The sequence below is a fragment of the Coloeus monedula genome (genome assembly GCF_965178545.1).
Source record: "Coloeus monedula genome assembly, chromosome: 4".
Lineage (NCBI taxonomy): Eukaryota > Metazoa > Chordata > Aves > Passeriformes > Corvidae > Coloeus > Coloeus monedula.
Window position 1 is genome coordinate 36942178 of NC_138784.1, and position 27352 is coordinate 36969529.

Below are 27352 nucleotides of genomic sequence, written 5' to 3' on the forward strand. Positions count from 1 at the left end.
TAGAAAGACGGATCATTTAAGAGTTTTTTTTAAAAATACTTCTGGTTAAATCTTTTCTCATAGTAACAAAAGCAGTAAGTTATAAGGGAACATAAGGATGAAAACTTGCATAACCTCAATTCTTTGAACACAGTGTGTATCAAAAAACATAGCCCTTATCATGAAGTAACTCTTCCCTAGCTCGAGGACAGTCATCATTTGAAAGAGCAACAGACATTCCCAATAGAGTAGAATTAACAAGAGAAGACAAATTTAACTTTTCTGAAAAGAAGACCTTGCTCCTCTTCACTTTATCATCAACTTAACTAGAAATTACAATTAAAAAAAAAAAAAATGTAGTGACTGAGGCCAAACCCTACCCCAAAACTGTCAAATAACGATAAAATAATGTAAGCTCAAGAGCAGTGTGCCCATAACAACTGCACATTTACACATCTGGTTTACATCTTATAATGTGCACTTTAGTATTTGATTCCTGCACCTTAGTACTGGCAATAAAATGGTAAAGCACAAATGCAATATATTAATAGTGATCAATAAAAAATATTTTCACTCCCAGTAGAAGTTATAGATTTTTGAAGAGATGCCACGTCACTTGACCAAACTATGTTATGCAAGGAATAGGACAGAAGCTGCAAGTTTTAAAGTGACAAAACTCCTTTGTAAAAGTGAAAAAATATCACAGCAGGATGTCAGGAGGGAAAAAATGGGAAAAAAAAGGTTAGATAGAAAAAACTAAAACACAATAAATGAAAAGTATCTGTTAAAAATACTCATTTGCTATTAATGTAATAAAACCAAAATATAACAGCAGATATAATTGATAGCTCATGCAAAAACTCTGAACATGGCTCTTACTGTCTAAAAGAGGAGGCAATATTTCTCTATTTTAAGCCTATTTCAAATCTCCTTGACAATTCAGCATGGGTTTGTGCCCTGCTGTGCAGCAGGCCTAATCAGAATATAATGAAAATAGTCACCATGCTCTAGTTGAAATTTGAATTCACTTACTACAGCATAATGTTTGGAAAAATGTTGAGGATTCTTACAAAATGTTGAAATTGTTCCCCAGTTTTTGGCTACTCTGAATTTGCATATACAAAAGTCTAGTATTTTAAGTGCTGGATGAATATTTGTTCTCCCAAAACATATAATCAACATATTGTGTAATAAAAACCTAACATTCCTGATAGGTTACAGATTAACATTTATCCTCAGAACTACTTCCAGAAAAATCTTACCAGACATAAACTGTGTAATAGAGGATAATTCCATTTGGCTCCAGCGGTGGTTTCCATGACAACTTCACAGTGACACCCAACAACTGTTTTACAGAGAGGGCTTGTGGAGGAGAACTTGGAGCTATAAAATGAGAGAACAGGACACAACATCTTGTTGAACAGCTAAGATCGATGGGATACACAGCATCCTTAAATGGGCTTTTAATTATTTGTGATAGAAAATTAACCTTGTACCACACGGGTACAGTATCCATCAGCTAATGTTAAGGCACAGCTTCTTTTCCTTTTTCTGACAGATGATAAAAGAAGATTTTGCATGGTGGTGTTAGAACATCTGTTTCTGTGATTCAATGGAAAAAGTACTTCATGAGAAAACAGAGCGGTGGCTAGGTCACAGTGACTCACCTACTGCCCAAGTATATTGCTGTAATTTTTTTTCCCTTCTAATAAAAGCAAGACCTTTATAGATATGAACACATGTAAAATACAGCATAATAGTTCCCCTGAGGAAAAAAAGATGCTGTAAAGAATAATACAAAACACCAAAAGGTAGAAAAACAGATAAGCATGGCATTGAGAGATTATAAAATTGGGGGATACTAGACAGTGATAAAATCTATTCACTCCATCAGATAAGGACCACATTCATACATTTAACATGTCACAAGGGCAAATTAAAAGATAGACATTCACTGAGACCCTTAAAATTCATTTTAAGATGATCTCTAGATGACACCCTATCCCAACTCTCTAGGGAAACATTGTAAGTAAATGAAAATGTTAGACCATGTTTGATTTTTTTTCTAAGGTTCTTATTAATTTTACTGAGGAAAAATAACTCATGTATGCATAAGCAATACTGCTTTATTGTCAGTGTGTTATTGAGAAATGAATCTTCATCTTGATTCACAGACTTATGTATCACTACAAAGTAATATTAGAATTACATTTGTTTTTCTCAAATTAAACTGAAGAGCATCATGCACTAAAAATTCAGGTCATAGCTGTAGTCATGCATGAAAATTGAGAATATGAGCATAACTATTAGCAAATCTATGAAACATTTGGTCTGAACCTTGGAACACTGTGTTCCTGTGAATACAGAACATGTGGTGTATTATAAATATTGTTGTTTTTCAATTCTTGTTGCTTTCACTAATTGAAAGTTGGCATAAAGGTTTTATAACTCTTTATATTATAGGAAAAACTCTTTTATATTGTTCATTAACAAAGTTTCACTGAATTCAGTGAGTTTATGTGCCAGCGAAAAATGTTAACAGCTGTATTTTGTTTTATTTGTTATATTATCCTCAGTGGCTACATAATAAAAGATCTGTCATACAGTGAATGTCATCTTTTTGACATGTCTAGTTCATTCTACAATTCTTATTCAGAGGATTTTTTTCCTAAGGAATAGAAACTACATTGCTCTAAATAAAAATACTCTATGCTAAAAAAATGGATTTATTCAAATGAACTCTTTTTAGTCTGCTGCACCAACATAACTCTTGAGCAAAGTTTTTATACTGATGGTGTGGCTGGTGGGTTGCTTGTGTCAATGCCACTTTAGAATAGATTCCCAGAGATTTCCTCCCTAATCAATGGAGAGGAGCAGACACAGCCTTCTCCAAAATGTGTCTCACAGCACCTAAGATTTTTGCTATGATTTTTTTTTTCAGAATTCCCTGGCAGAATCTAGAGAGGTGACCAATGATAACTTCCCACAACTACATGGTGTACTGAAAGTACAACTATAATTTTAAGGTTACTCTGCTGATTTGTTACCTACTGTACAAATTAGCAGGGGTTGCAACAACTGTCTTCTATCCTCAGCCTGCAGTGCAAAACACTCCCCTGCTCAGTTTGGAAGTCTAGTGCTACAGATGATGGACTTCGGTCATTTTCATAATATTAATAATTTCATATCTATCTATGTGTATCTGTACCTGCATCTGTTTAGAAGAATGCAAAAATCTTTCCCCAAAAAAACCCACAGAAATGTCCCTGGGCAATTCAAACTAGCTTTTTGTGGTTTTCCTTTTCCCCAGCTCTCACATGACTGAAAAACCGAATACAGTATTTAATTCTATCATGTCATGTATCAGATTAAAATAATATGAAAACATTAAGATTCTTCAAATTCGTAAGATATTGGTAAGGCCAAAAGTCCATGCACAGCAATTGCGACATTTCATATAGCTTGTACTGATAAATCTTTTGGTAGATAGATAGATAGATAGATAGATAAAGTATGTTTGTGTGTAGATACATAGACACAGATAGCAATGGAGAGACATAACTGCCAAAAAAATGCATAAAACTTAAAAACATCTGACATGAAGTGTAAGAGTAAATTAAGAATACAGATAGACAGTAATGTACTGAAACTTCTGTTCTGACTTACCATCTTCATCAGTTAGTATATGCAGAGGTGAACTACGAACACCCTCCCCCACTGTGGTACTAGCAGACACTTCTACAGTATATTCTGTATATTTATTTAAATCTAAATAAAAAAGAATAATTCAATAAAACAACCATTCAATGGGACAAAATAATACTGCAAGTATTTTTGAAGTGAATAAGCCTATCACACTCAACTATATCATTAGAGACTGAAATAAGCGTTGGGAAAGCTTGGAGCACAAAGTATTTTGTAAAAGAAGGGGCAAAGCCCTAATTACCAGTTAATACTTCATATTCCTAGAATGCTTTGCAGTTTGTCCTTGGCTGTACTCCGAAAATGTTGCAGTGAAGGTACTGAGATCCCAGCACTAACTGCTGTGACATGCCTCAGCAATAATGACAGAACTTAGGAAAAGATGCAAAGGTGAGTGGAAAAGGAAGTTTTTTATCCAGAATGTTTTACCCAGTATTTTTATCCAAAATAAGATCATAAAGATATGCAGATGACTTGAGGGTTTACTTTGTTACAATGATAGGTCTGCAAATATAGCTCTTGAAGTTCCTTGTACTTTAAACATCTAAAATACAGTGATATATATGTTAGACTATACCATTTAATGCCCATTTCACCACATTATGGCAAGACGCAAGTTATTTCTTAGGACAGAGAGCAAAAAACTTTATGTTAGGGCAAAAAGGATCAGGTCCAACCAATGAACTAATATACCTCTGTCTGTCTGTTGCATGCTTCTCAGAACAACTTACAGTTGCCATAAGTTCCAGATTATTGTATACTGGCCTGTGATATGTAGTGTCAGAAGAGTAGTGTTTATGACTCTTTGCTCAGTCCCATTAGTCCTCGTGAGATATATTGTGTAGGTCTGTACGATTCCATTGGGAATGGATGGTGGAAAAAATGATAATTCAATTTCCATGGATGAGATGTTCCTATAGGTTATGTTTTCTGGCGCAGAATCAGGAACTAGAAGAAAAAAATTATGGAAGGTTTCAGTCAGTTTCGTCGATTTGGAAAGAATTTTTATCAATTGGTTTCAATGAAACACATTGTAGACATTTGGATTTGTATCCTATTTTTTTCATGAAATACATTTTAAAAGGGGACAGATTGGAAGATCAAAACCACTCAGATACACACAGTAACAACAAGGTAATTTTAAAAAAATGGATAGAAATCATCTTAATATGCCATATTAAAAACCTGGAGCATGACACCAAACTTTCCTTCTAACACTCCAGAACTATCACTGCAATTCTTCAAGTTAGCTATTATTAGGATATTTTTCATGTTATGCTACCATAATTTACACTTGCAACATGCATTTTCTTTCTTTTGCCTGGATCCCCTACACAAATAGTATGAATACTCGCAGGAAAAAAAGGGAGCTAAACATGCTGCTGGAAGGGCCCTGAAAGTAACCCCTCTCTTGGATGCTGGGACTCAGGGCCAGTGTAGTCAAGGGCTGCCTCCTCCTTCTGCCAGGCAATGCTGTGGGGAGGCTGTGGCCAGGGCTGACCACTGGCCTCGGGGAGCTGCTTTCAGCAAGGGCTCTCAAGCTTTGCCCCCGTCTGAATTACAGCTCCTGCTTCGCCGCTGTCATGGCTGTGCTTGGCCATGGGCCCACTGATCCAGTCCCTGCCTTGCATCCAGTCCCTGACTTGCATCCAGTCCCTGCCTGACATGGCAGCCAGGCCTCAGCTTGGCTCTCCCCCTGCAGCTGGCACTGGACTGGTCCTGGTTTGGTTACCATCACCAAATTTGTGAACTTTCTTTCCTGGCTTGACCTCAGACCTGCCATGTCAGCATGAAGTGTTTGGCACCCCAGACTGGCCCTGGCTGCCCCCCCTCACCTGCCCTGCGCTCTTCACAGCAGGATGGTGAGATGAGTCCTGGCAAGTGAGGCCTCTGCCCAGCTGGCCTGAGGACCCCTGGGCTCTTGGCTCCCCATCCCTTACCAAGCACCTGGCCTTGCTCTTTTGCTTTGTATATAAAAGAGAAAAACTGGATTCAAACTTACTGCCTTGCAAAGCAAGCAAATACTTTTTAAATTATTAAATCTTATCTCCTGGCCATCAAAGGTTATCATAAGCAGATTCTTCTCACGAATTTTCACTTTTAAAATAATATAATGTACTCACCAGTTTCAGAAGTTCTGACCAGAAGTGGAAAAGACGACTGATTCCCATGGCCAAGTCTGGTGAATGCCCTTACTGAGATGTAGTAAAGAGTATATGGCTTCACTTCACTTAGTGATACACTTGTAGATGAGGCATTTTTAATGAAAAAATCATTGGAATCGCTGTACAGAACTTCATAATGAGTTATGAGACCATTAGGCTGCTCAGGTGGTAACCATCTCAGATTTATTTCTGTTGCAGTTACATTTATTAATTCTAAGTTTTGAGGTGGGGAGTCTGGTTCTGCAATACAGAAATCAGAAAAAAACCCATTTCAATTAGTTGAATACAGGACTGAGATCATAAACCTATTGGATCCTGACATTGGATCCTAACTGTACCAAAAGGGCTACACTCATTTTCTCACTCTCCATCTCAAAGTCTTACTGCTTTTTACCTCAGTTAATTTTGGTATGTCTCTTTTCCACTCATAAAACTAGGCATCTTTTTGAGCTATGACACGTTAGCTTTTCTGGAATTTCTTTTCTCATCCACGTCTAAATCTATCTGAAACTGCATTTATTAAGAAAAAAAGTTTCTTCTCTCTACCAGTCTCATGCAGACTGATCTTTCAAATCCTGTCATTGTCTTCTTCATATTCAGTTCTTTAAATTTAGATTAATGTCCTCTTACTGCTTTCTATGTAAATAACCACCCTTTGTACTTCACTCAACCAGCTATTGAATCAAGAAAGGGACTGCATGCACAGTAACTAAACTCCCTTTAGTGAACCCAGTGTAAATCTTACACACTCTGGTGTGAAGGTCATGCACAAAACAAGTCCAGCTCTGGGGTGATGTGTTGGCTAAATCTACTGGCAAAGCATGAGTTCATGTGACTCCAGTGAGCTAATAAGGCATGGAAGTGTTGAAGGAGTGAGTGGGCTGCACTTATGAATAAAATCAGCTCTGAATGTCAACTTTGATTCCACTGAAGGCTTCACCACTTCACCCCTGAAATAATCTGTAAAATCAAAATTAAAATATACTACCTACCCAGAATCATAGGATTCAGTTTGCGTACAAATGCCCGTAAGCAGGTATTTCAGAATTCATCATAAATTTTTTTGCCTAAAAGGTCTCACAAATCGCTTTCATTCCTGATTTCTGAGCACATGAATGGAAAGTGTTAACTGTAACAGATCACTGCTCTCTGGATGACAAGACAGCCCACATGGATATTTCCCATGTGAAGAAGCTTAATTTTTAATTGAAATGCATTTTGCAATTTATCTGGCATGGTAAAATATTTAAATGCAGTAGCCTAGTTCCTTCCATTCTAATGCAAGTTATCTAAGACAGTCGTAGTGAATCTTTTATTTGGAGGTATCTCTCTTTTCAAGAGTCAAACAAATTGTTGTTCGTAGGTTGGCTAAAGTTAGGAGACATAAATCTCAGCCTGAATTACCTCAGGAAAGCTAAACAACAAGAAGTAGAAAATTAATTACGCATAGCCTTATAAAAAGGCAAGAATTCTTGATGGGTTTCCCCCTGGTTTCCTCAAGGTTTGTGTGGCTCTTTTATGAATGAATGAACCGTTGGCCTGAAAGTCTACTCTGAAAAATTTTTTTTAACACTCAAAGGCAAGGGATTGAAAGCTCTCAGAGGAAAGAATGTTTATATAAGTAACTTTCTATTCTTGTGATATGCCTTTCCTCTGTTAAAAAAAACATAACAGCATAGAAGCATGTAAATAAAAAAAAAATTTGCAAGTATTTTAAGTTTCACAGTTTAATTTGATATTTTGCATGGTTATTCAAATCACCTAAGCTTCATAAATACCCATGTTTTTTAATCCTGTAGTCCTTCCTTTCCTTTATTGACACTCAATTGTTTTTCTTGTATTGTGCTACATTTGACAATGAGAGAAACGACAACAGAGCAATCACACCCTATTACTTCAGTAAAAACTGGAAATAACTTTGCTGAAACCAGTGAAAATACAAACTTGATACAAAAGAGAAAAGACTAATATTCATGACTCTGCTCTGCAAATCAAATTCCCATGTTTTCTTTGCACAAGCCAATGACAACTCCAGCTCTTGCCCCAGTGCCTTCATGGGTTGAAACTGCCTTGCAAAGTAAGAAAGGAAGATTCAGAAATCTTCCTAATGTAGTATTATACTGTACATTAAACCTATTGATCAGTCTTAAAATTAATAACACCTATACAAAAACAACTGCATATAATATTAAGCATAAAAAAATCTTCATTTTATCAGCTTCTTTGCCTACAGATAGCAATATGGCCTCTGAATTGTTGAAAGCTGCCATGTCCATACGCTTCAAAACCAAACTAATTTACACATGATAACATAAAAAGAAAAAGAAGGTAAGACTGAGTCATAAAGATTATGATTTAGATGGATGCTAGGGACACATCGTTTTGAGAAAGGGAGCCTCAGCTCTGCAGCTTTCCTTCCATTTGTCTATCACAATCAAAATTAGTTGATTCCAGGTCATGCCGGAGCTTTCATCATTATTTTTTTAGCACTTGCCTAAAAATGGTCTGAATGAAGTCACTGACTGTTAGAAGACTAATAATTTCAACATTGATTTTATTCATACACTTTCTTCCCCCTTTATGTATGTGCCAGTCTTCTTTTTGAACAAACACAAACTTCAGTACAGAAAATAAATCATCATTGCAAACAATGTATTACCGTCCTCAGGGGTTTGCACAAAAACATCATTCTCTTCAGACAAAGCACTTTCTCCAACTGCGGTAGAGGCTGCGACTCTCATTTTATAACTTGTGTACTTTTTTAAACCTGAAAAGATTAAGTTAAAAAATTTAGGCTCTTAACTTCGTAAACAAGGCTGTCAACTTCTTTTGTCATAGCTACTTACAAAACTATAATACTGGATACTGTTCTCAGAGTTTTTGATACACCTTTGTCACCTAAAAGAGTATGTGCAATACCATTCATTTGGTGAAGTCAAACAGGCATACAGTTAAATCAGTAGATTTTGAAGTAAGTCAACTAGTTTCAACCCTGTAAACAGCTTAAAGAATTTGTCAAGGCAATCAAAGAATGTATATATGAACATCCAAATATGGGGGTTTAGTCTGTATGCATTTTTCTGATTAAAATCAATATATGCCTGAAACTTCATTAGGAATATGTTTGCTTCAATTACTATAAAAATTACCACCTTAAAATAAGAAAACTGTTATTAATATCAGACAAATACTGTGAAAGCCTGAAAACAACTTGACAATTTAGGAAAATTTTCCTATGGAGACACAAGAGACTGAGGCAAATATTCCAAGGAGAAATCCATTTCACAATTTACTACTTTTACCATTTCAAAAATTACTGTTTATCTTACCTAGTCCTCTTCTCCCATCTCACATACTCTACATATTGCTCCACAGTAGACAAGTGTGAGTAGTGTCCCAGCCCTGTTTTTACATGCAGTTTTGTTGTGTGTGTGTGGATGTGTGTGAATGCGTGAGATTTGATCCACCTACATTTTAAATGGCTACATTATATAAAATTGGAGAAAGTAATTTTGTAAAGTGTACTTGCAAGTTTAAATTTTTATATTTTTTTCATGAAATGACACTGTACCTGTCATGAGTAAGCTGTTGTTTGAAGTTGTTTCATGAAATGCTCTTTTCGTATCCAGTTCCATAGCATAAACAGTATAATGAATGATTTTCCCATTGGGATTTGCTGGAGGATCCCAATACAGCAAGACAGAGGAGGAGCTAATATTCTTGTAAGATATATTTTGTACTGAGCTCGGAACTTAGACAAAAACATAAAAAAATGACAATAAGTAAATAAATTACTAAAAAAATTCAAACATTCCATGAAATAAGTCATGTATGTTAACTTTGATAATACCAGAGTTATAACAATTTACCTTGTTCGTGTGTCCTGACTGTAAGAACTGATGGTGGTCCTTCTCCAACAGCAGTGAAAGCAGACACACTAATTGTGTAATCTGTGAAAGGTGTGAGGCCCTTTATAACATATGACAGGTCTTCAGACAAAATGTCAATGTTATATTGATTATCTGTGAATAAATAGAGAGAAATAGCTCTTACTCATAAAGTCATTTTATTTCTTATGCATTCTGAATTCACCTTGGCATGATTCACCTTTACGAACTATTTTGTTCTAAAAGAATTAACTTTCATGTCAATTATAAAAATATAAAGAAAAGTCTACATTCCACCTCTTAATTCCACAAAGGAGTGTCTACTATAGGTCCATTTTCATGTGTACAGTAGATTGGGCTGGGTGAAGGAATGAGTGAACAAAAGTAGAATTGTGAGGTTTTGTGAGTTATCCCCTAGAAACTAGGAAAGGGTACTTTTGTATGAAACCTAGTCTCTCCAGTGATTTCAGAACCATGGGTCCTAGATTGATGGAGCTTTTGAGGGGTTTTAAATATTTTTAATTGAGAAAGACAGATTCCCTCTTCCTTGCCCTCCCAATGGGGCTAGAACAACTATACTTGGAAAGGCTGCTTGCACAGATCCCTTCATGCTGGTATTTTTAGCAGAAGAGCTGTGGTCAGTAAAATGAAGAAGCCATGCATGCCCACAAAGAGATTTTGGCGCACTTATGATAAAGTTCAAAGTCAGCCACGATCCAACTGTACTAACCAAAATCATCTGCTATAAAGCAGTCATTATGCCAGTGCAACATGAAGAAGTTTGGGTGCTTCACATACCTGAATATCAGGCTCAGAGTTCAGTGAGAAGGGCATTAAAATGAAGGCATTGAAAAATCAGCAGACCCTGTTGAAAATTTGGCTGTCAACAGCTTTAACTACTATAATAACTCCTATAAAATAATACTTATATGCTAGATCACAACAGACACTGGCTGAAATCAATTTTCAGCAACACAGGCATCTTTTTAGCAACTTAATACTTCAAGATGAATGAGGCCAAAAAATATTTACATTTAAAACACTGTACATTTCCTGTGTATGACAAAGAAGATTCTTCAGGCTTAACATAGCACAGAAAATATCCACTGTAGGTTAAAATAATGGATTCAATACTGGTTTTAGATACTGGTGCATATAAATTAATTCAGTGACTTAATTAAATTAATTTTAAAAAATAAAACCTTTATTTTCTCCCCACTGTTTAAAACACTGTAAAAATTTAGAGTGGTATTTGAAATCCCTGCCTGTCAGCTGAGACCTGCTTAATGATTTGTAAATATCCATACTTGGTAAAGAAACAGTGGTCCATTGATAATACAGAACAAGTGTACTCACTAATGACATCAACATGTCATGGGGTCATCTCCACCTGTTTGTAACCCATATAGCAAAGTTGTAACTTTTTGACCTATTTACCTTCACTGACATTTGAAAACCTATTAGTCAAAAGGCTTAGAGAAATCAAGGTCTCTGAAGGGCTTGGAGGTATGTTAATCCCTGACAATCACACCTGCTTTGGCAACTGTAATAACTGATTGTCTATGCAGCTTGGCTGATGGCTTTCGGGTGCTCCTTTCACTAGGAAGAAGGTCAGCTGGGTGACAAGGGGCTAGTTCCTGCCTGTGTGGCATTCCCATTTGTTTCAGAAGGTTATTTGGTAGTAAAAAAATTCTGACTCCAGCAAATGACCCATTTATAATTTGCTTGAACCATGTGCTAAAGATCATGGGACAGTGATGGGGGTCCTTCAGAACAAACAAGCAGGTAGAAAAATACCCTAAAATATCTTACCCAAGGAAGAATGTAATTCTGCAGCTCCAGTTATATCAGGCAAATTATCACCAGATACACTTGTAAACATTACTGGGGAAGCTGTCTGAATGCTGGAAAACATTTCAGCTGAACCTTCATATAAATCATTGTCTGCTTGAATTGAATTCCAAGTGGGAGAAGGAGGTCTGATACTTTCATTTATTGCATATGGTTCCAAAGTATCAATCACATACTAAAAATTAGACATATAAAAAGAAATCACAAACCTAGTCATCAGTAAATTACATAATTTAATTTATATATAATATAGAAATAATGCTTGAATATTTGTGTATGCATATACATACTATATAAATGTTGTCATACAAATATTATTGATCATTAGAATAATTTAAAATTATAATCTTTATCATAAAAATGCTCAGCTTCTGGTAGCCTACAACTTTTTATTCTGGTTGTTGTTTAATCAAACACCCCTTTTTAAAAAAAAACTCTTAAAATATCTATTTTATATTAAGGTGGAAATTTAAGAGTAAGGCCTTTAATTTAAAAGCTATATCCTTGGAGCAATATTGAATAGATACACATTTGAACTTGGGAGATTCTGTTTGTGCTAACTACATTCTGAAAGAAGGCAGCAGGCATTGAAAACAAGAGGACTTCAGATGGCCCTTCCTGTCCCTCAAGAAAAGGATTAGCAGGTTGACTAGATCTCTGAGAGGGAATAAGAGGAGAGGGAGAAAACCTGAAGCTGATGAAATAAAAGAGAGAGGAAAAATAAGGGTGTGTATATGTGAAAAGGGAGAGTGAAAGGGAGGTAAGTTATACAGGGGACTGTAGGACAGAGGAGGCAAAGAACAAATATTGGAAAAGGATGGCAGTAGATGTAAGTGGAGTAAGAACAACAAAGAGAGGAGAAACAAAAGTAGAAAAGAGAGAGAGGCTAGAGTATAGGTATAAAATGGTGTGTTAACACCAGATCTTCATGCCCCTTCAAAATCTGGGACCAAATCCAGGACTCTGGTGTCTCTGAATTGTTCTGCTGTCATGTGAAACACTCCCCACTCACACATATGGCCCATCTCATTGCCAGAAAGAGATGCTTTTACAGTGATGTAACTAAGACACATTAGTTCTTTCCCTATGGACCCTGGGTAAAGAGAGGGCAAAGCCACTTTTTTACTCCTTTAACTGAGGGTGCATTAGCCACAGGCACAGACAGAGCATCAATCTCAGCTAAGTACCAAGAGGCAAAAACTGTGTATGACTCATCTTCACCAGCATTTTATAGCAAAATTGTAGGTCACATGGAAATACTTTTTGCTTGTGAGGATTTTCCTCATATAAGACAACAGCTTTTTATTGCTACTGTTTGTGGAGTACCATTAGCACTGTGGGTCTGCCAGTTCAAGTCCTATAGATGCTCCAAGCTTAGGTCAATGGGGTTCTAAATAAAGCAAGGTGATTTGTATTGGTTTTTAATTAGAAAATTACATTCAATAAATTATAATAAAGCAGCAATGATGCTGCACTAAGAACTCAAAAATTAGGAAATTCCATCACTAAAACATTTTTGTGCAGACTACTTTAATTTTTTGTGTCTGGACTATGATACAATCTTTAATTACAGAGTTATATACTTTCCTTTTCCAAGGATGCCTGCCTGGTTTAATGAATGGATCCTTATCCTAACTTTTTTTCCCGTTACTCCTTATTTAATGTACTCCAGGGCTCTATTTGATGCTTATCATTCAACTTGAAAGTGAACTCCTTCCTTGAGCTCTACATCATAAACTTAGATTCCAATTCAGATCCAGTGAAAGATGTCACTGTCTGAAAAAATAAGGAACTATACTGGCTTTAGGCACCTGTATTTAAAATTCAGCCCAAAAAGCCCTGCCTCAGAAAGAATTCAATCCTGAGCTGAAAGTTTGCTAGGGATCTACAGTTCTGTGCTGCATACTCAGAGCTGCTCCTCTAAGCATGTAAAGCACATCAGCACCCAAAATCCAGAAGCTAGACTGATTGACAGCGTAAGTCCCCTAAGAGATATGATCCCATAGATGTGCACACATATCCTCAGTATGCAACCACAGCATGGAGTTCAGCATGTAGTATCACACATGTGAAATTAAGGATACAAAAGGAGCCAGAAAGTCTAGGCCTGTCTGCCTTGCTAGTAGAACACTTAACCAGCCTTTGGACACTTCTGCTGAATTCACAGGGTTCCTACCCGCATCTCCTAGAGGTTTGACTGAGTGGCTGTGTATCAATCTTGGCACCTAAATCTTTACTCTTATAGTCTGGCCACCCTATGCTGCAAAGAATTCAAGGACTCAGAAGGACAAGACTGTGGGCTATGGCTTTCTGCCTTCAGTATCATTCTGCCAGAATGATTTATTTTTTCATGTTGTGGAAACAGCATTATTGGAATTCTTTTGAAAGCCAGGCAGAGAAGGAGAGTGGACTGAGGAAGGTGGCTTTAAAAAACATTAACAATTCCTCTGTGGGAGCTAGTTCCACATTCTGTAAATGTCAGATAAGGCAGAGAGCAAATTTAATCTAACAAAAAATCCATATTAAAAAAAAAAGAAGAGAATACCTTATTTTTATCTCCAAGAATAGTGTTTTCCAGAGTGACGAGAGTTTCCTGCACATGTACTTTAACTCTGTACTGGGTAATGATTCCATTTGGTTGTTGTGGCTTCCTCCAAACAATTTTTATATATGTGGCTTCCACTTCTGATAATTGTAGATCTGACACAGCACCTGGGACTAAATATTCAAGAAGAAATTTGATTTCCTTAAACACTTGTGATTATTACAAGGTTTTTCAGCACTGTATGCAAAGTACAATAGACAATCAAATTTCACATCCTTATCTTTTGATTTGACCCTGTGCAGGGTAGAGACTTACTTCACATGTTTTCTTAGCAAACAAGCTACAGTTCTAAAAATATGCACACTTTTTTTTTAACACATAAGACGTGTATGAGTATGATCAGAGACTAAGATTATGTAAACCAGGATAGTTCTACTGAAGTCTACTTGATTGGAATCAAGCAGACCTTTGATATTTTCCTATATGAAATCTTATGTACACTTGAAAATGAAAGGTTAGCTCTAAAAACATCAAAGCCATACAAGAATGAAGTAAAAAGCTGGGGGAAAAAATTAATGTGATACAGCTTTTTAATTTCCCTTTTTCAACAGGTTTATATAATTTTATTTAGGTTGATGTAATTTTATTTATATTATATAGATCATTTATAATTATGTGTAATTATAGATATAAAATCTATATAAATTAAAGATATAAATTATATAGTTCATATAATGTCTTCATTAAACATTCAGTCTTAATTATATTGTCATTTCCATAGGACCACCAGAGATAAAATACATTTACATTCAATAGACTGATATTCAGATTTGATACAAAAATACTTTTTTTTCTAATACACTTCAGTAAAAGACAATTTTGAAATTCCTTGCATTAGGAGGATTTTTAGATTTGGCATTAAAATAAGACACTCTGTGTTATGCTAAAAGAACCCCAAACCCACCAAAGTTCCCTTTGGCTTCTGACAGTGCATTTCAACACAAGATGAGAATGACTGTAGTCAGGCAGGCCATCTCTGGAAATTGTCTCTGAGAGTTGCCAAAAGCATATCAATAAGGAAAGAGTACAATAAAGGTTTTCCTCCCAGTGTTACACCTTGACAACAAATATTGCCAGCAATCAGTGAGGCAGAGATTTTCTAAATTTGTGTTCTGTGGCATAAATGTAATACAGAAATAAGCATCTTGTAACTGCCTCTCTATTACACACCAAATCTCAATTTTTCCTCCTTGCATCCTCAAATGCTGACCAAGAATCCCGCACAATCTCACATACACATAAGATAAAACTGCATTTCTATGCAGCCAAGGACTCTAACCTGGAGAGTTGACTATTTGGGACCACAGGTCCCAAACCACGGAACTGCGGGCTCGGGGGCAGAACCAACCACTTCACTGCACCAGGACAAGACCTCGATGTTGGGTCAATCCCAGAGCCACGGTCGCTAGTAAGGGTGGCTCCATCAGAGACGGGGATGGGGCCTTGGATTTGCTGAGATTTAGTCAAACGAGAGGTTTAATAAGGAACGTGGGGGCTGAAAGAAACAGTCACGGGCATCTGCGCTGGTCTTTCTTTTCCTCTTGCTGCCATCTAACGGGGGAGAGGGGGTCCTGCAACTTAATTACTGCATCTAAAAATAACTCCTCTCATTTAGAGAGAAACATTTCTTTCGCAATCTCTGAAGGCTTATGATAGCGGATAAATGTACTGACAGAGTATGAATTTGACAAAAACAAAGAATAAATGACATAGTAATCTTCGGCTGACTTATTTTCTTTAGGATTTTTAAGCTATTTTTTTATCTCTTGCAGTGCTCTTATACCCATTATCTCTTTTGCAAAGTACCTTAAAGGCTCTAAAGGGAAAACTGAAACCCTTTATCACATCCAGTTCATTTACTTTACCTCTCTATGCTTACTTACCGTCTGCAGGAGTGAAAACTGTAAGGTTGGTCTTTGGCCCCACCCCAGCACTTGTCTCAGCACTGACATACACATCATATGTTGTAAACGGCACGAGGTTACTAAACGCAAACTTCTGGTCTTTTGTACTGTTATCCAGAATGTGACCTGGAATTAAAAACAAAGAGGTTCTAGCTCAAAAATAGAAACACTCCATGGCTGCTTTCCAGGATGATGAACAAATGAAAAGCCACATTCGTTTGGGGAAAAGCTAATTGGGAATCAACTTCAGTGCAATAATGCTGAGTAAATGGGGAATAAAACAACCAACCAACCAACCAAGCCACTTTAAGGAGGCATGAGTTTCAAGAGGAAGAGATTTTTAAAAAATGTTTCTATTGCTTTTCCTGTGTGGTCCCATAAAAACATTAGAATACAGCTCATGTCTTACATAAGTACAGGCAATTCTATAATTGCTTTATCTATACATTTCTGAGTTTAAAAAAATTGCAAAAACATCATAACTGACTTAAGGAGTTGATTGTATACTGCATGAGAATAAAAACTCTCCAGAAATCTTTAACAGAAAGAGAAAAGAGTAAAGGTAAATACAGAATGATTTAGATATATAAGCACAGTAATTCAGCTCTGCTTAGCCTATCATCTCCTGAAAGAGTGAGGAGAAGTTAGTCTTCTCCATTCTTAAGAACAACTAACGTGAATTTAATTTTATACTCTTCCTTGTGATGGACTGATTTTTCCCTTAAAAGTAATCTACAAACCATTAAAATATATAATAGTAAAAAGGGATACATAACTGCTTTTGAATATTCATTTTTGATTGTCAGGCACAGAAGAATGTAAGTGTAAGGAAATAACCACAAAAAAAAAATCAATAGAAATGTTAACATCAACTCTGACTTACCAGATGGTCCATACAGCTCAACTCTGTAACTAAACTTCCCTGTTACCATGGTTGGTGGGTCCCATATTACTGAGAAAGACTTTGCTGTAATGTTGGTCTTGGCAAAATTCTGTGGTGGGTCTTCTGGAACTTAAACAACATTAGAAAAAGTCTTTGAACATACAATACTTTATATTAGGATGTCCAAGAACCCCATATCAGACAATTCATTTTACACATAAACATGAAATATTTTGAAGAGAAGTTATAAAAGCATATCTCATTAAAATTACTTAATTTCTGTTTTAAGGTAATTGTAAGGAAAGGTGTCAAGAGAGCTGATAGTATGCAAATAATCCCTAGGAGACAAAGGTGAAAAATAATCTGGAAATTAGCCCTGAAATCAGAAGAAGAGACACTGACCAAAATTCCATAGACAGGGCAGCAAACTAAGGCTATTGAAATTCCATCAAAGGAATTCACATGAACATATCTAGGAGGCAACGAAATTTCTTTTCATCTGGACAGTGCTATCTATTTTGTTTGTGTGAAAGGGAACCAAGTAACATCAAATGTCAAACAAAAGAATGATGTACCAGCAAAGAGAAAGCCAGAAAAACATTTCTCTGGAATGCCTTTTTGGTATAGCTCTATTAGCAGCGTTGCCATTATAAAAGTCCTGCTCCTTGACCTTTGTTTCCAATTCTAACTTCTCAATTCATTGCAAGTAATCAAAAATCAACTCCACCCAGTCCTTAAAGATTTCTTCAGCACTGAACAACTTTCTGCAATAGGTCCAGATTGGGAACCTAAATACAGGACTTTTCTTTATATTGCTTATTTGTCTACAAAGGTAAAGAAGCATTAAGTGCATTACTATGTACACAATACACATACTTTTAGAATACTATGCCTGACAGCTTTTCCCTTCATCTTTGTTTTTAATTCTTCTGCCATTATGCTATTAATTACAGTTCTTAAATTGTCCTCAGTTTTCCATAAGATTTGATCTGTCCTGAGCATAACTTTGGTATCTTTGACTCCTAACAATAACTGAACTCCCATTCACTGTACATTATTAGATACATAAATACATATATATTTTCCGTTAATTCCATCAGATAAAATTAAGTAATCATGCAAATACAAAAGCATGATGCAGATAAAGACAGATTAGGACTGAAGTATCTTGCAGCAGAAAATCAAACCTCTATTTTGAAGTTTTTCACATAAATCTGAGACCGTTACTGCCATTTGAAAGCAGCGTGTATTTTATGTACCTGATTCTGGTGTCCGGACAATTGCACTGTCAATGTAGCCTGCTTCAGTGGTAACTGCAGAGACCTCGAAAAGATAGGTGGTGTATGGCCTGAGGTTAGTTACAGCAAAGCTAATTGGTTCACTCCAAACAGAGCTCATTTGACTTGGTGCTTCTGTGCTTTCTTTCGCTGTAGACTGTGAAAGAATTGTGGATTTCCCAAAAGTAGTTGAAGGGGTGGTAGTACTCCACAAAAATGATTCACTCTTATCCTAGAAATAAAAAATAGGAAACATAATAAGCTGCATCTGTAACCTATAATTGTAAATATGTGTAGATGAAAAAAAGACAGACCATCTTTGAGACAATTACCCTAAATTGGTTCTCCTTTTTATACTTCGATTCCCAGATTTAGGTAGACGTTGCTAGTACATCCTATTAGTGACAGTATTATAGTTTCCTGCCTTATTCAAAAAGATCCCAAATCTGACTGAACAGAAGCATCTCTCTTGGATTCATTTATTTATTCCCAGTTTCTATTTTCAGCATTCAGTCTCTCCTGAAAAAAAAGTTCCCTAGTGAGGTCCTTTTGCATCACCTGTATGTTCTATGTGTGTATGTGCATACACAGGTATAGCATACACATATTCATGTATCATGGATAAAACCAGACAGAAGTTTCTTAATCCACAGTGTCAGGAGACAACTCTGAAAAATTGCTAGGCATTATGGTGACCAATGCTGATGGTTCAGTAGGTGGCAGCCTGTCTTCTCAGTGCTGAATTAAATCAGCCTGGTGTCAGGAACCTTTGCAATGCCTAACATGATCATCCAAATAAAATCTGAAAACAAAGTTATGATAATTTTTGTCATTTAAAACTTCACTTTTCATCACAGCACTAAGTGTAGGAAATTGGGAAAAAAAAAAAGACAAAAGGAAAAAGGTTTGGTTACTTGACATTTTGACATTTGGGTAATTGCAAAGCTGTGCTCAAAGTAAGAAAGAAAAAGAGAAAAAAATTCTAGAAGAGAGAATTTTCTTCAAGAAATTACAGAAGGTTACAATGGTTACAGGTCTGAATTCAATGATAAGAACAATTCAGGCTACAACTATATTTTTGAAAATCACTCTGCTAACCATGTTTGGGTTTTATTTTGGTAGGGGAAGTATTTTAAAAATATTGAAATAAGATACACAGAATAAAGCATACTTTTAAAATACAAAAAGCATTGTCATACTATATAGAAAATCATATGTTAACAATAATGTATGTCTGCACTGACCAAAACAAACCCTGTAAGTTCTTGGTTCTTTCTAATTGAATAGTATATAAAACAAAAAAATAAAAACTGAAAGCTGAAAAAAATAGAAATTTTCTATTTCATTTTTTTCTGTTAAAAGGATGCCAAATTTAACCTTTCTTAGCATTTTCACTTTGATTAAACTGAGCGTTTCAAGCAAAAGTGTTCCATTTAAACTATTTTGAACAGAAAGGTTTTTCTTCATTCATTTTATCCTGTTTTAAGACTAAGTATGTAAGGTTTTTGGAATTTTTCTGAAAATAAAGCCTCCACATTTTTATGTCTCAAATTTTAAATGTAAAACTACATTTTGTGGATTGAGTCTATTACGAATTTAAAAGGTTTATAGCACTTACATTACATTCTGGTAACCTCCCAGACAGAAGGTCCTCTACTTTAACCAAGACATCTTTCACTACAATTCCACTTCTTGCATGTTTCACACTAATCTTGAAACTAGTTATCTTTCCATTTGGTTGCCGAGGGAGAAACCAGATCAGATTTACAGCTGAAGAATTTAAGGCTTCAACTGTGAGATTCACTACTTTACCTGGAGCTTGAAAACAAAACAAACAAAAGCAGTGAGATAAATTTTTCTTCTCAGCACTGAAAAATAACAATTTTTTTTTTTTTTGTAATGCCATTTCTAACTTCCAAGTTCTGAAGCAAAAACATAAAAAATCATTCACAAACACATGTAAAGAAGCTGATATACAACCAGCTCTTTTTCAATCTAGTTTAAGTGAGAAATACAATTATTTCAATCTCATAGTATATATAGTAACTGGTTTGGTCAAATTAAAAATATTCTTCTTAAAAGCAAGTTATCTACTCTTCCAGAAGCAGAAAATTTTTGCCCATTTTTTTCTGGTTAAGAGCATCTGACAACACTGTGTGATTTATTTCACTTTACCTGTGTCATCTTTTCAGCTGCACATAGATTTTTGGTAGCTTTAAATAACTCAATTAAATTGGAACGCTCACAATTATTGCATATACTGTGCTCTTTGTACCAGTGACAGTTTCTGTGGCCTTTTGGCAGAGCATCAGTATTAATCACAGCACAAAGGAATGAGATGCAACATCTAAATCATATTTTACATGCTATTTTACATGCTGAACTCTCCTGTGTCTCCCTCTTAGTCCTGCCTACACATGGCACAATCAGCAGCAGGTCCCGCAGTAGCTGCCTTAGTATTAAGGAGAAAAGGCTTTTCACACTCTCTTAAAAAATAAAGCATTCCACATTTACAGACCTTCCACAGGTGATTTGTGACAGCTCCTCCAAGCCTCATATTTAGTTCTTTCAGTCTTGCTAAGTGTTTTCCAGATCTTTCACCTTCTTTCCCCTCCTCTCAAACCACCACCTTTACATTTAAATAATTTTAACTTCTGTCTAACTTTTTTACTTTAAATTTCCCATCTTTATGATGATTAAAATGTTTGACTTTCTTTAGACATCAAAGCAAGAATTAGAACAAAAAAAGTTGAGAAGGTAAAAGTATAAATGCTATACCAATGACACATAAGTCACCTAGAATTTGAAGAAACTTTCCAATTACATTTATAGTAAGGCATTTTAGGTTTAATGAAAATGCAGACAGAAATGCTTCCAAAACTAAAAAGCTTACGTTCTCACATGGGTATATGCCAGTGTTGTACTCTGTCAAACATGAGTAAATAATAAAGCTCACAGAAATAAGGTTTTTTACCAGCAATAATGCACAAAAAGTGAAGAATAATGATTTCACATAGATCCATGCAGCAAGTTTACTACTCCTCCTTATATTGGGCTCATAAATTATTACGTTATTTTACAAATCTCAGGCAGAGTGATGATTTTCTGCCATTAATTGAGATATCTCACTCTGCAGTTTGCGGACAAACAGAAATCAGCCTAACACAGATGGACAGTCTGCCCTGGCAGCACGAGCTCTGTACTCCATTGAGACTGGTTCATACTGGCACAACTGGACTGGTGCCAGCTCTTCAGCCAGGGCACAACTGCTCCTGGAGCATGAGCGAAATCACAAACACTAAATTAGTAAAGATTGTGCAAACTCAGACTATGTTGTTTAATCTTCAAAACCACCAACTCAAATTTTCATTTCAGACCTTTTTTTTTACCTTCAGAATTAATACATAAAAATTTAATAAAATACATTCTGTCCTGAGCTTCTTAGAACCCATCACTAAACAAATACAGATCAACTTAAGTAGGCAATGGCAGAGATGATTCCACAGCAAAATCTGTCTCCTAGAACTGCTGCAGGCAACAGCAGACAGATCCACTTGATAGGTATCTCTGCTCTGCTGTGACTTACTTTCTGGAAGCTGCCTACCTAGAAACTGGCATTGGAAAACTCCAAGAGAAATTACTTTGTGTACATAAATGCCCCTATGGGCACATCTTAAAGGCTGTTGTTAGCAAATAGAAAAAAATGAACCTTTGTCATTGACAGAATAAGAATAAGGATTTTGTTCTAAATGCATTGGAATTTGCTCAAGTATGAAATTTGCCATGGATAATTTATTTGAATGAATTAGAGCAGCTTTAATCGAAATAATTAACAGCTTTATTAAATTTACCACTTTCCGCAGTCTGAAAAAGGAAAGGATCACTAAACACTCCAATACCAGCACTGTTCTCAGCAGCAACCTACAGAAAAAAAGGAAAGAATCCACATTAGAAAATCTACAGTATATACAGCTTCAGGGAAAATGAAAATCCTAAGGATACACAGAGATACAGCTTTTAGCTTTTAAACTATAAATATGCAAATGAACATGCCTTTTTTAGTTGAGTTTATACTCAATGTTTAAGTGTAAAAAAATAAAACTGAAAAAGTATGTAACAGCATAAGAAATTGAGAAAACCACACGTGAATATCCACACATCAAAAGAGGATCCCTAATTTATGAGCCCTTATTTTATGCAAAAACCAACAGCAAGAATAACATCAGTAACACTTCTTTTTCCTACCACAATACACTTAAACCAGATTCTGCATTCCTATTTTGCTTAGTATAACTTATAAGAGTAAAAAGGAGAAAAAGTTCCCTTTTATTTCTCTGTCTCCTGAAGGCTAGCAAGAGCAGGTCAACCTTCCTCAAGGCAGAAACCCAAGGAAAGTATGTCTTTTTGCAGAAAGGCAATAGGTCAGGGGACTGTAAATGCACTTCAGTGCTCATGATCACGGCACAGTCTTCCCACAGAAAAGAAGTACATCAAGACTTTGGTAGAATTTATGGAGATAAACAAAACAACAATGCCATTTGCTCTGCAATATAGGATTTGGTGACAATTCAACTCAGCAATGGGCTGTGGCATACAACAGTTACAAAGAAAGAGGAACACGGTCTAACTTCTTATTTTGAAAAGAAGTAAAAGGGACAACAAAAGGTAAACATGAGCAAAATTCCAACAGTGTTGATGAGAGGTGTGTGAAAGAAGAAGCAAAGGGAAAAGCTCTCTAGCACGGTTATAGCTGGCAATGTTAGGCAGCAATGGTGTGGCTGTGGGGCTTAGGGAGCTGACAGTGCAGACTGTGGGGACCGCAGGGTGAGAAGGGGTAGGTGCGCAAAACTAAGTGTGGATCACTGTAGAAGTGACAGACAGCCCACAGAGGATAAAAAAGGGCAAAAGAAAGCAGAAGGCCTCAGGAGAGAAAGGGAAACTTTTTCTGATCACTTCTTGGCACTAAAGCTTGCATTTTTCAAAGACTGTAAATATTAAACAAAGGACAAAGCTACGGCAGACAAACACAGCAAAGAAATACAAGGTAGCATTGAAGAATTCATCAAGGATGTCAAGAACCTGTGTCAGTGGCTATCTCCTTCTTAAGCCATACAAACACATGCACATCCACCTCACGACTACAGCCAACCCTACCTACTTATGCTTCACAGGGACAATGACTTGAAACATCCTTAGGCATTGATGAACTCTACAGTAATTGCAATAGCTGAGGAAATTGACTGGAGATCTTCAGGGGGTTGACATGCAGTCAGGAAATTCTGACAGTACTTGAATTACACTGTACAAATCTGAAGCTATGCCCTCACCTAAACACTGGTTTTTAATACCTCATCACAAGGTAGGTATTGTAGAAAGAATTCAGAAACAAAAACTAGCATTAAGATAGACATGGAAACTCCTTCCTCATATGTACAGTTTCAAGGCAACTGAATGGAATGAAGCAAATCAACACATAATTTCACTTAATTCTTGGTATTGAAAAGAGGAACCCCTCCAAGGTTCTTATGAAAGAGTAAGGCAGGCAATGAATTGCTTGGCAAATTTTGCCAAAAGTATAACAGTTACTTTCTGTCCACCTGAAGTCATCTGTTGCTGAAGAGTTCAGAGATGGATCAGGAGTTCCTAATCTCAATGCAAATAAGTTCCATGTCTAGACTACATGCTTTTCTGGATCTGGCTGAGATGATTTAGTAATCTGCATGTAATATGCAAAGCACACCAGTCATTTGAAAGATTAAATCTCAATGAAGATAAGGAAGGATTTAGATGTTTCCAAAAATTCTACCCTTTGCTTTTTATGTTTTACCACACAATGCCATGTGTCAATACAAATATCAGTAGAAGAAGGTACATTTCAGAACAAGTTTGACTGGAATATTTTTAAGTAGATTTAAAAAACACTACTGTAAACAAATATCTCGTTAATATATTTTGTTATATGGCAACAGTAAATAACATCGTCCTTCAGAAAACTCTACAGTAACCTACTATAAACTCACACAATTTACAATAAATCAGAATTCAAAATACTAAGAGGCATTTGTAAGGCTTTTACCATAATTTCGTAAGTTGTTCCAGGGTTAAGACTGGTGAGAAGAACTTCCAAACTATCTGGCTTTGTTGTGACCTGTGTATAAGCTGTTTGCATCCATGGGCAGACTTCTTTATATTTAACAACATAGGAGACAATTCTCCCATTTGGATAGAGTGGTGTGTTCCATGACAGCAGAATCCCAGCAGAGCCCACTCTTTCACCTGCAAGGAACACAGGGGGCCCAGGATCTAAAAAAAAATTTAAAAATTAAAAAATTAAAAATATATTTATACACACACACAAGCACACACAAGTACAACAATTTTTAATTAAGAATCATCATAGTGAAGACACATTCACAGATTTTATAGGGAAATGAAATCATCTGCCAGCATAAACCCATAAAACTACTGAAAACTGATGTATTTTTGAAAAAAAGCTTTTTTTCTGGAAATAGTCCTGTTAAAAATTATTAAGTTAATTTTGGAACACCAAAAACATTCTTCTATAAGAATGTAAAAAATGTATTGCTCAAGATCTTTGTTGAAAAAACAGAGTTTAATGCCAGTTTAATATCTGACATATTCTAGCACTCAATTAAAGGGCATTCTCTTAAAAAGCACATCTGCTTTGGCTACATTTTTTTTTGGAAATAGTTCAGAACACTTCTTTATGTACCACTATAGATATAAATCAGAGTCTGGATATTATTACATGACACAATAGCAAATTTTTCAAAAGCTTGTAAATTCTTAAGGTCTCATACAATGCTTCAGATTCAGTGTATTTTTAAATGGTTAATAATGAAAAATTTTAATGACTGTTCAAAACTGATTATAGTTTCTTGGACATTAGTGTGCACATAATAAACATAAAAAAGCATAGTTTCAAAAATAGAAGAAATTTCATCAGTCATTTTTAACTCACTTGTCACATTCGTTGTCACAGTTCTACTCGCAGGTGAACTATAGACTGAGGAAGAAACTGCAGAAACTGTAACATTGTATGTTGTTCCAGGAATAGTATAGGAAAAATCAGCCTGAAACAGAACGTAGTTATTTCAGCCTTTTACCAAGAATCACAAAAATGACCCCTCCCCCAAAAAATCCCAAAACAAACAAACAAACAGAAAAAACCCCTACAAAACAAAGCACAAAAAAACCACAGAAAAGTTTGAGCAATTCATTACTAAAAATAGTTTACATTTTAGCTACAGTACAATATTTTGCTGTCAACTACCCTTCATATGATGTATAAAACATTCAATATTAAAGAACAACAAAATTAACTATTAATTTTATCCCAGAGTCCCCTATCAGTATATCTGTAGAGGTTTTTCTCTATTATCATTATCAAAGTAAATATGCAGCATTATAAAATTCCTTTTTGAGAGAATGAACAAAAAAGCAACCTGAAAAGCAAGTTTTTGAACCTTAAACTAACCCATCCCTTGCAGTAAACATAATTAAAGTTATTTAGCAAGAAATTATATAAAATACCTGTATCTTTGCAGTTTCAATGAAAAACAAAAGCAAAACAACCAGAACAACCATTATTTCTGTTAATATTATATTTTCCAGACAGCAGAATCAAGAAGTGTTCCTATATCTTTTTGATGGCTTAGGAGTGAAATGTTGCCTGCATTAATGATTTAAGCAGAGATCTTCCTGGCAAGTACACAATTAATGAGTCTGTACTACTCAATAGCTCTGCCCTTCCCTTGTTAAACTATTCATGAACCCTTGGATGACTGCCTGCATCCTTCTAGTAGACTTTAAAAAAACAGTAAGTTCACTACCTGTTGTTAGGTAACAAACTGTGAATGCTGAAATTTGCTCCCATCCCACCAATTTTTCATTAATACTTTTGTATTCATAAATGCATTAAAACATCTAAGGAGGAAAGCTTGAATTTCTCATCAGCACAGTGCATAAGGAAAAGCTGGCCCTGCAAGTCCTAGAATAAAAGCACATACTTGATACTCCCTAACTCCAAGATCTAGGATAACAACAGAAGCATGATCAGGAATAAGATCCACATGAAATCTGTCTACAAGTCCATAAGGTAGTCTCCAATACAGTGAAAAATAATATGATGAAACATTGAAGAATTTAAGTCCTTCTGGCTTTGCAGGTTCTGAAAGAGAATTGTAGAATAGAAGACATTAACTTAAATAACTCCCTATAAAATATATTAGTAGTTACAACTGAATATAAAAGCATCCAAGAAGAGTTTACTTTCTATATGAAAGATTAGTCTGGATATGGCAGCATGTGATCCTACAGTTGCTATGCTACCTCTGGGTCTTGGGTGAGAGTCTCCCAACTCTGCTGAGATCCCCACTCACAGAGAGCAAGCTCAAGTGTCTCTGTACAGTGTTCAGTTAGCAACAAAATCTCTGCACAGTCCTGGGGTTTCTGCTGTCCTCAACCTTACAGTTAGCACTACTGCTGACATAACTACTGCTACAATTGAAATTCAAGATATAGCTGGTGCTTGTTCTGCTGGTAGCCACAGGTTTGGTAACTCTTTTATAAATTTCATATATTTGGAATCCCAGTAATGCCATGAACTCTAGTCAGTTAAGTACCCAAAATTTGAGTGGTCTGCTCCTTTTATTAAAGCCAAATTTCCACCTGCTCATGTCACAACATCTCATTTTATTCTGCTTTTAAATCCATCTTTAAATGTGTATTATTCACTGTAAGCCTAATAATGAACAAGATTTTAAATTCTTCAGTAGGTCATTAAAATGTTGTCTACATATGACTGCATATTTGTTCACCTGTGCAGTCTCTAGCCACGTGCGTCTGTCTCCTTTCTACTTTAGAACGCATGTGCAACTATCAGCTTTCCCCGTGCTCATGTCTCAGAGCAAGCCCTGTCAGTGATGCTCTTTGTCTCCTTTCAGACTCACCCTTGCACTCAGACCTCTTTCTGCCTTTCTAACACAGTTCTTCAGACTAAATCTTCCAGTACTGTTTATACATTAGTATCGTACTGTGCAGTCTGAGTAACATATAGGTTCAGCTCTGAAAGACTTC

At 35.9% G+C, this 27352-nt stretch overlaps 1 protein-coding gene across 1 annotated transcript in view; it reads right to left on the reverse strand.

Moving 5' to 3' along the window:
* PTPRQ (protein tyrosine phosphatase receptor type Q) overlaps positions 1–27352 on the reverse strand; it is a gene marked incomplete at both ends in the record, with an annotated part of 125963 nt that overhangs the window by 72861 nt on the left and 25750 nt on the right. Inside the window, 17 exons of the mRNA XM_082280024.1 lie at positions 1242–1362; positions 3646–3747; positions 4447–4629; positions 5805–6086; positions 8506–8613; positions 9418–9597; positions 9716–9868; positions 11546–11759; positions 14130–14302; positions 16073–16219; positions 16977–17105; positions 18236–18485; positions 19872–20071; positions 22105–22174; positions 24330–24556; positions 25236–25347; positions 26284–26444. Coding sequence (XP_082136150.1) covers positions 1242–1362; positions 3646–3747; positions 4447–4629; positions 5805–6086; positions 8506–8613; positions 9418–9597; positions 9716–9868; positions 11546–11759; positions 14130–14302; positions 16073–16219; positions 16977–17105; positions 18236–18485; positions 19872–20071; positions 22105–22174; positions 24330–24556; positions 25236–25347; positions 26284–26444 — 2812 coding nt within the window. The remainder of the gene's footprint in view (positions 1–1241; positions 1363–3645; positions 3748–4446; positions 4630–5804; positions 6087–8505; positions 8614–9417; positions 9598–9715; positions 9869–11545; positions 11760–14129; positions 14303–16072; positions 16220–16976; positions 17106–18235; positions 18486–19871; positions 20072–22104; positions 22175–24329; positions 24557–25235; positions 25348–26283; positions 26445–27352) is intronic.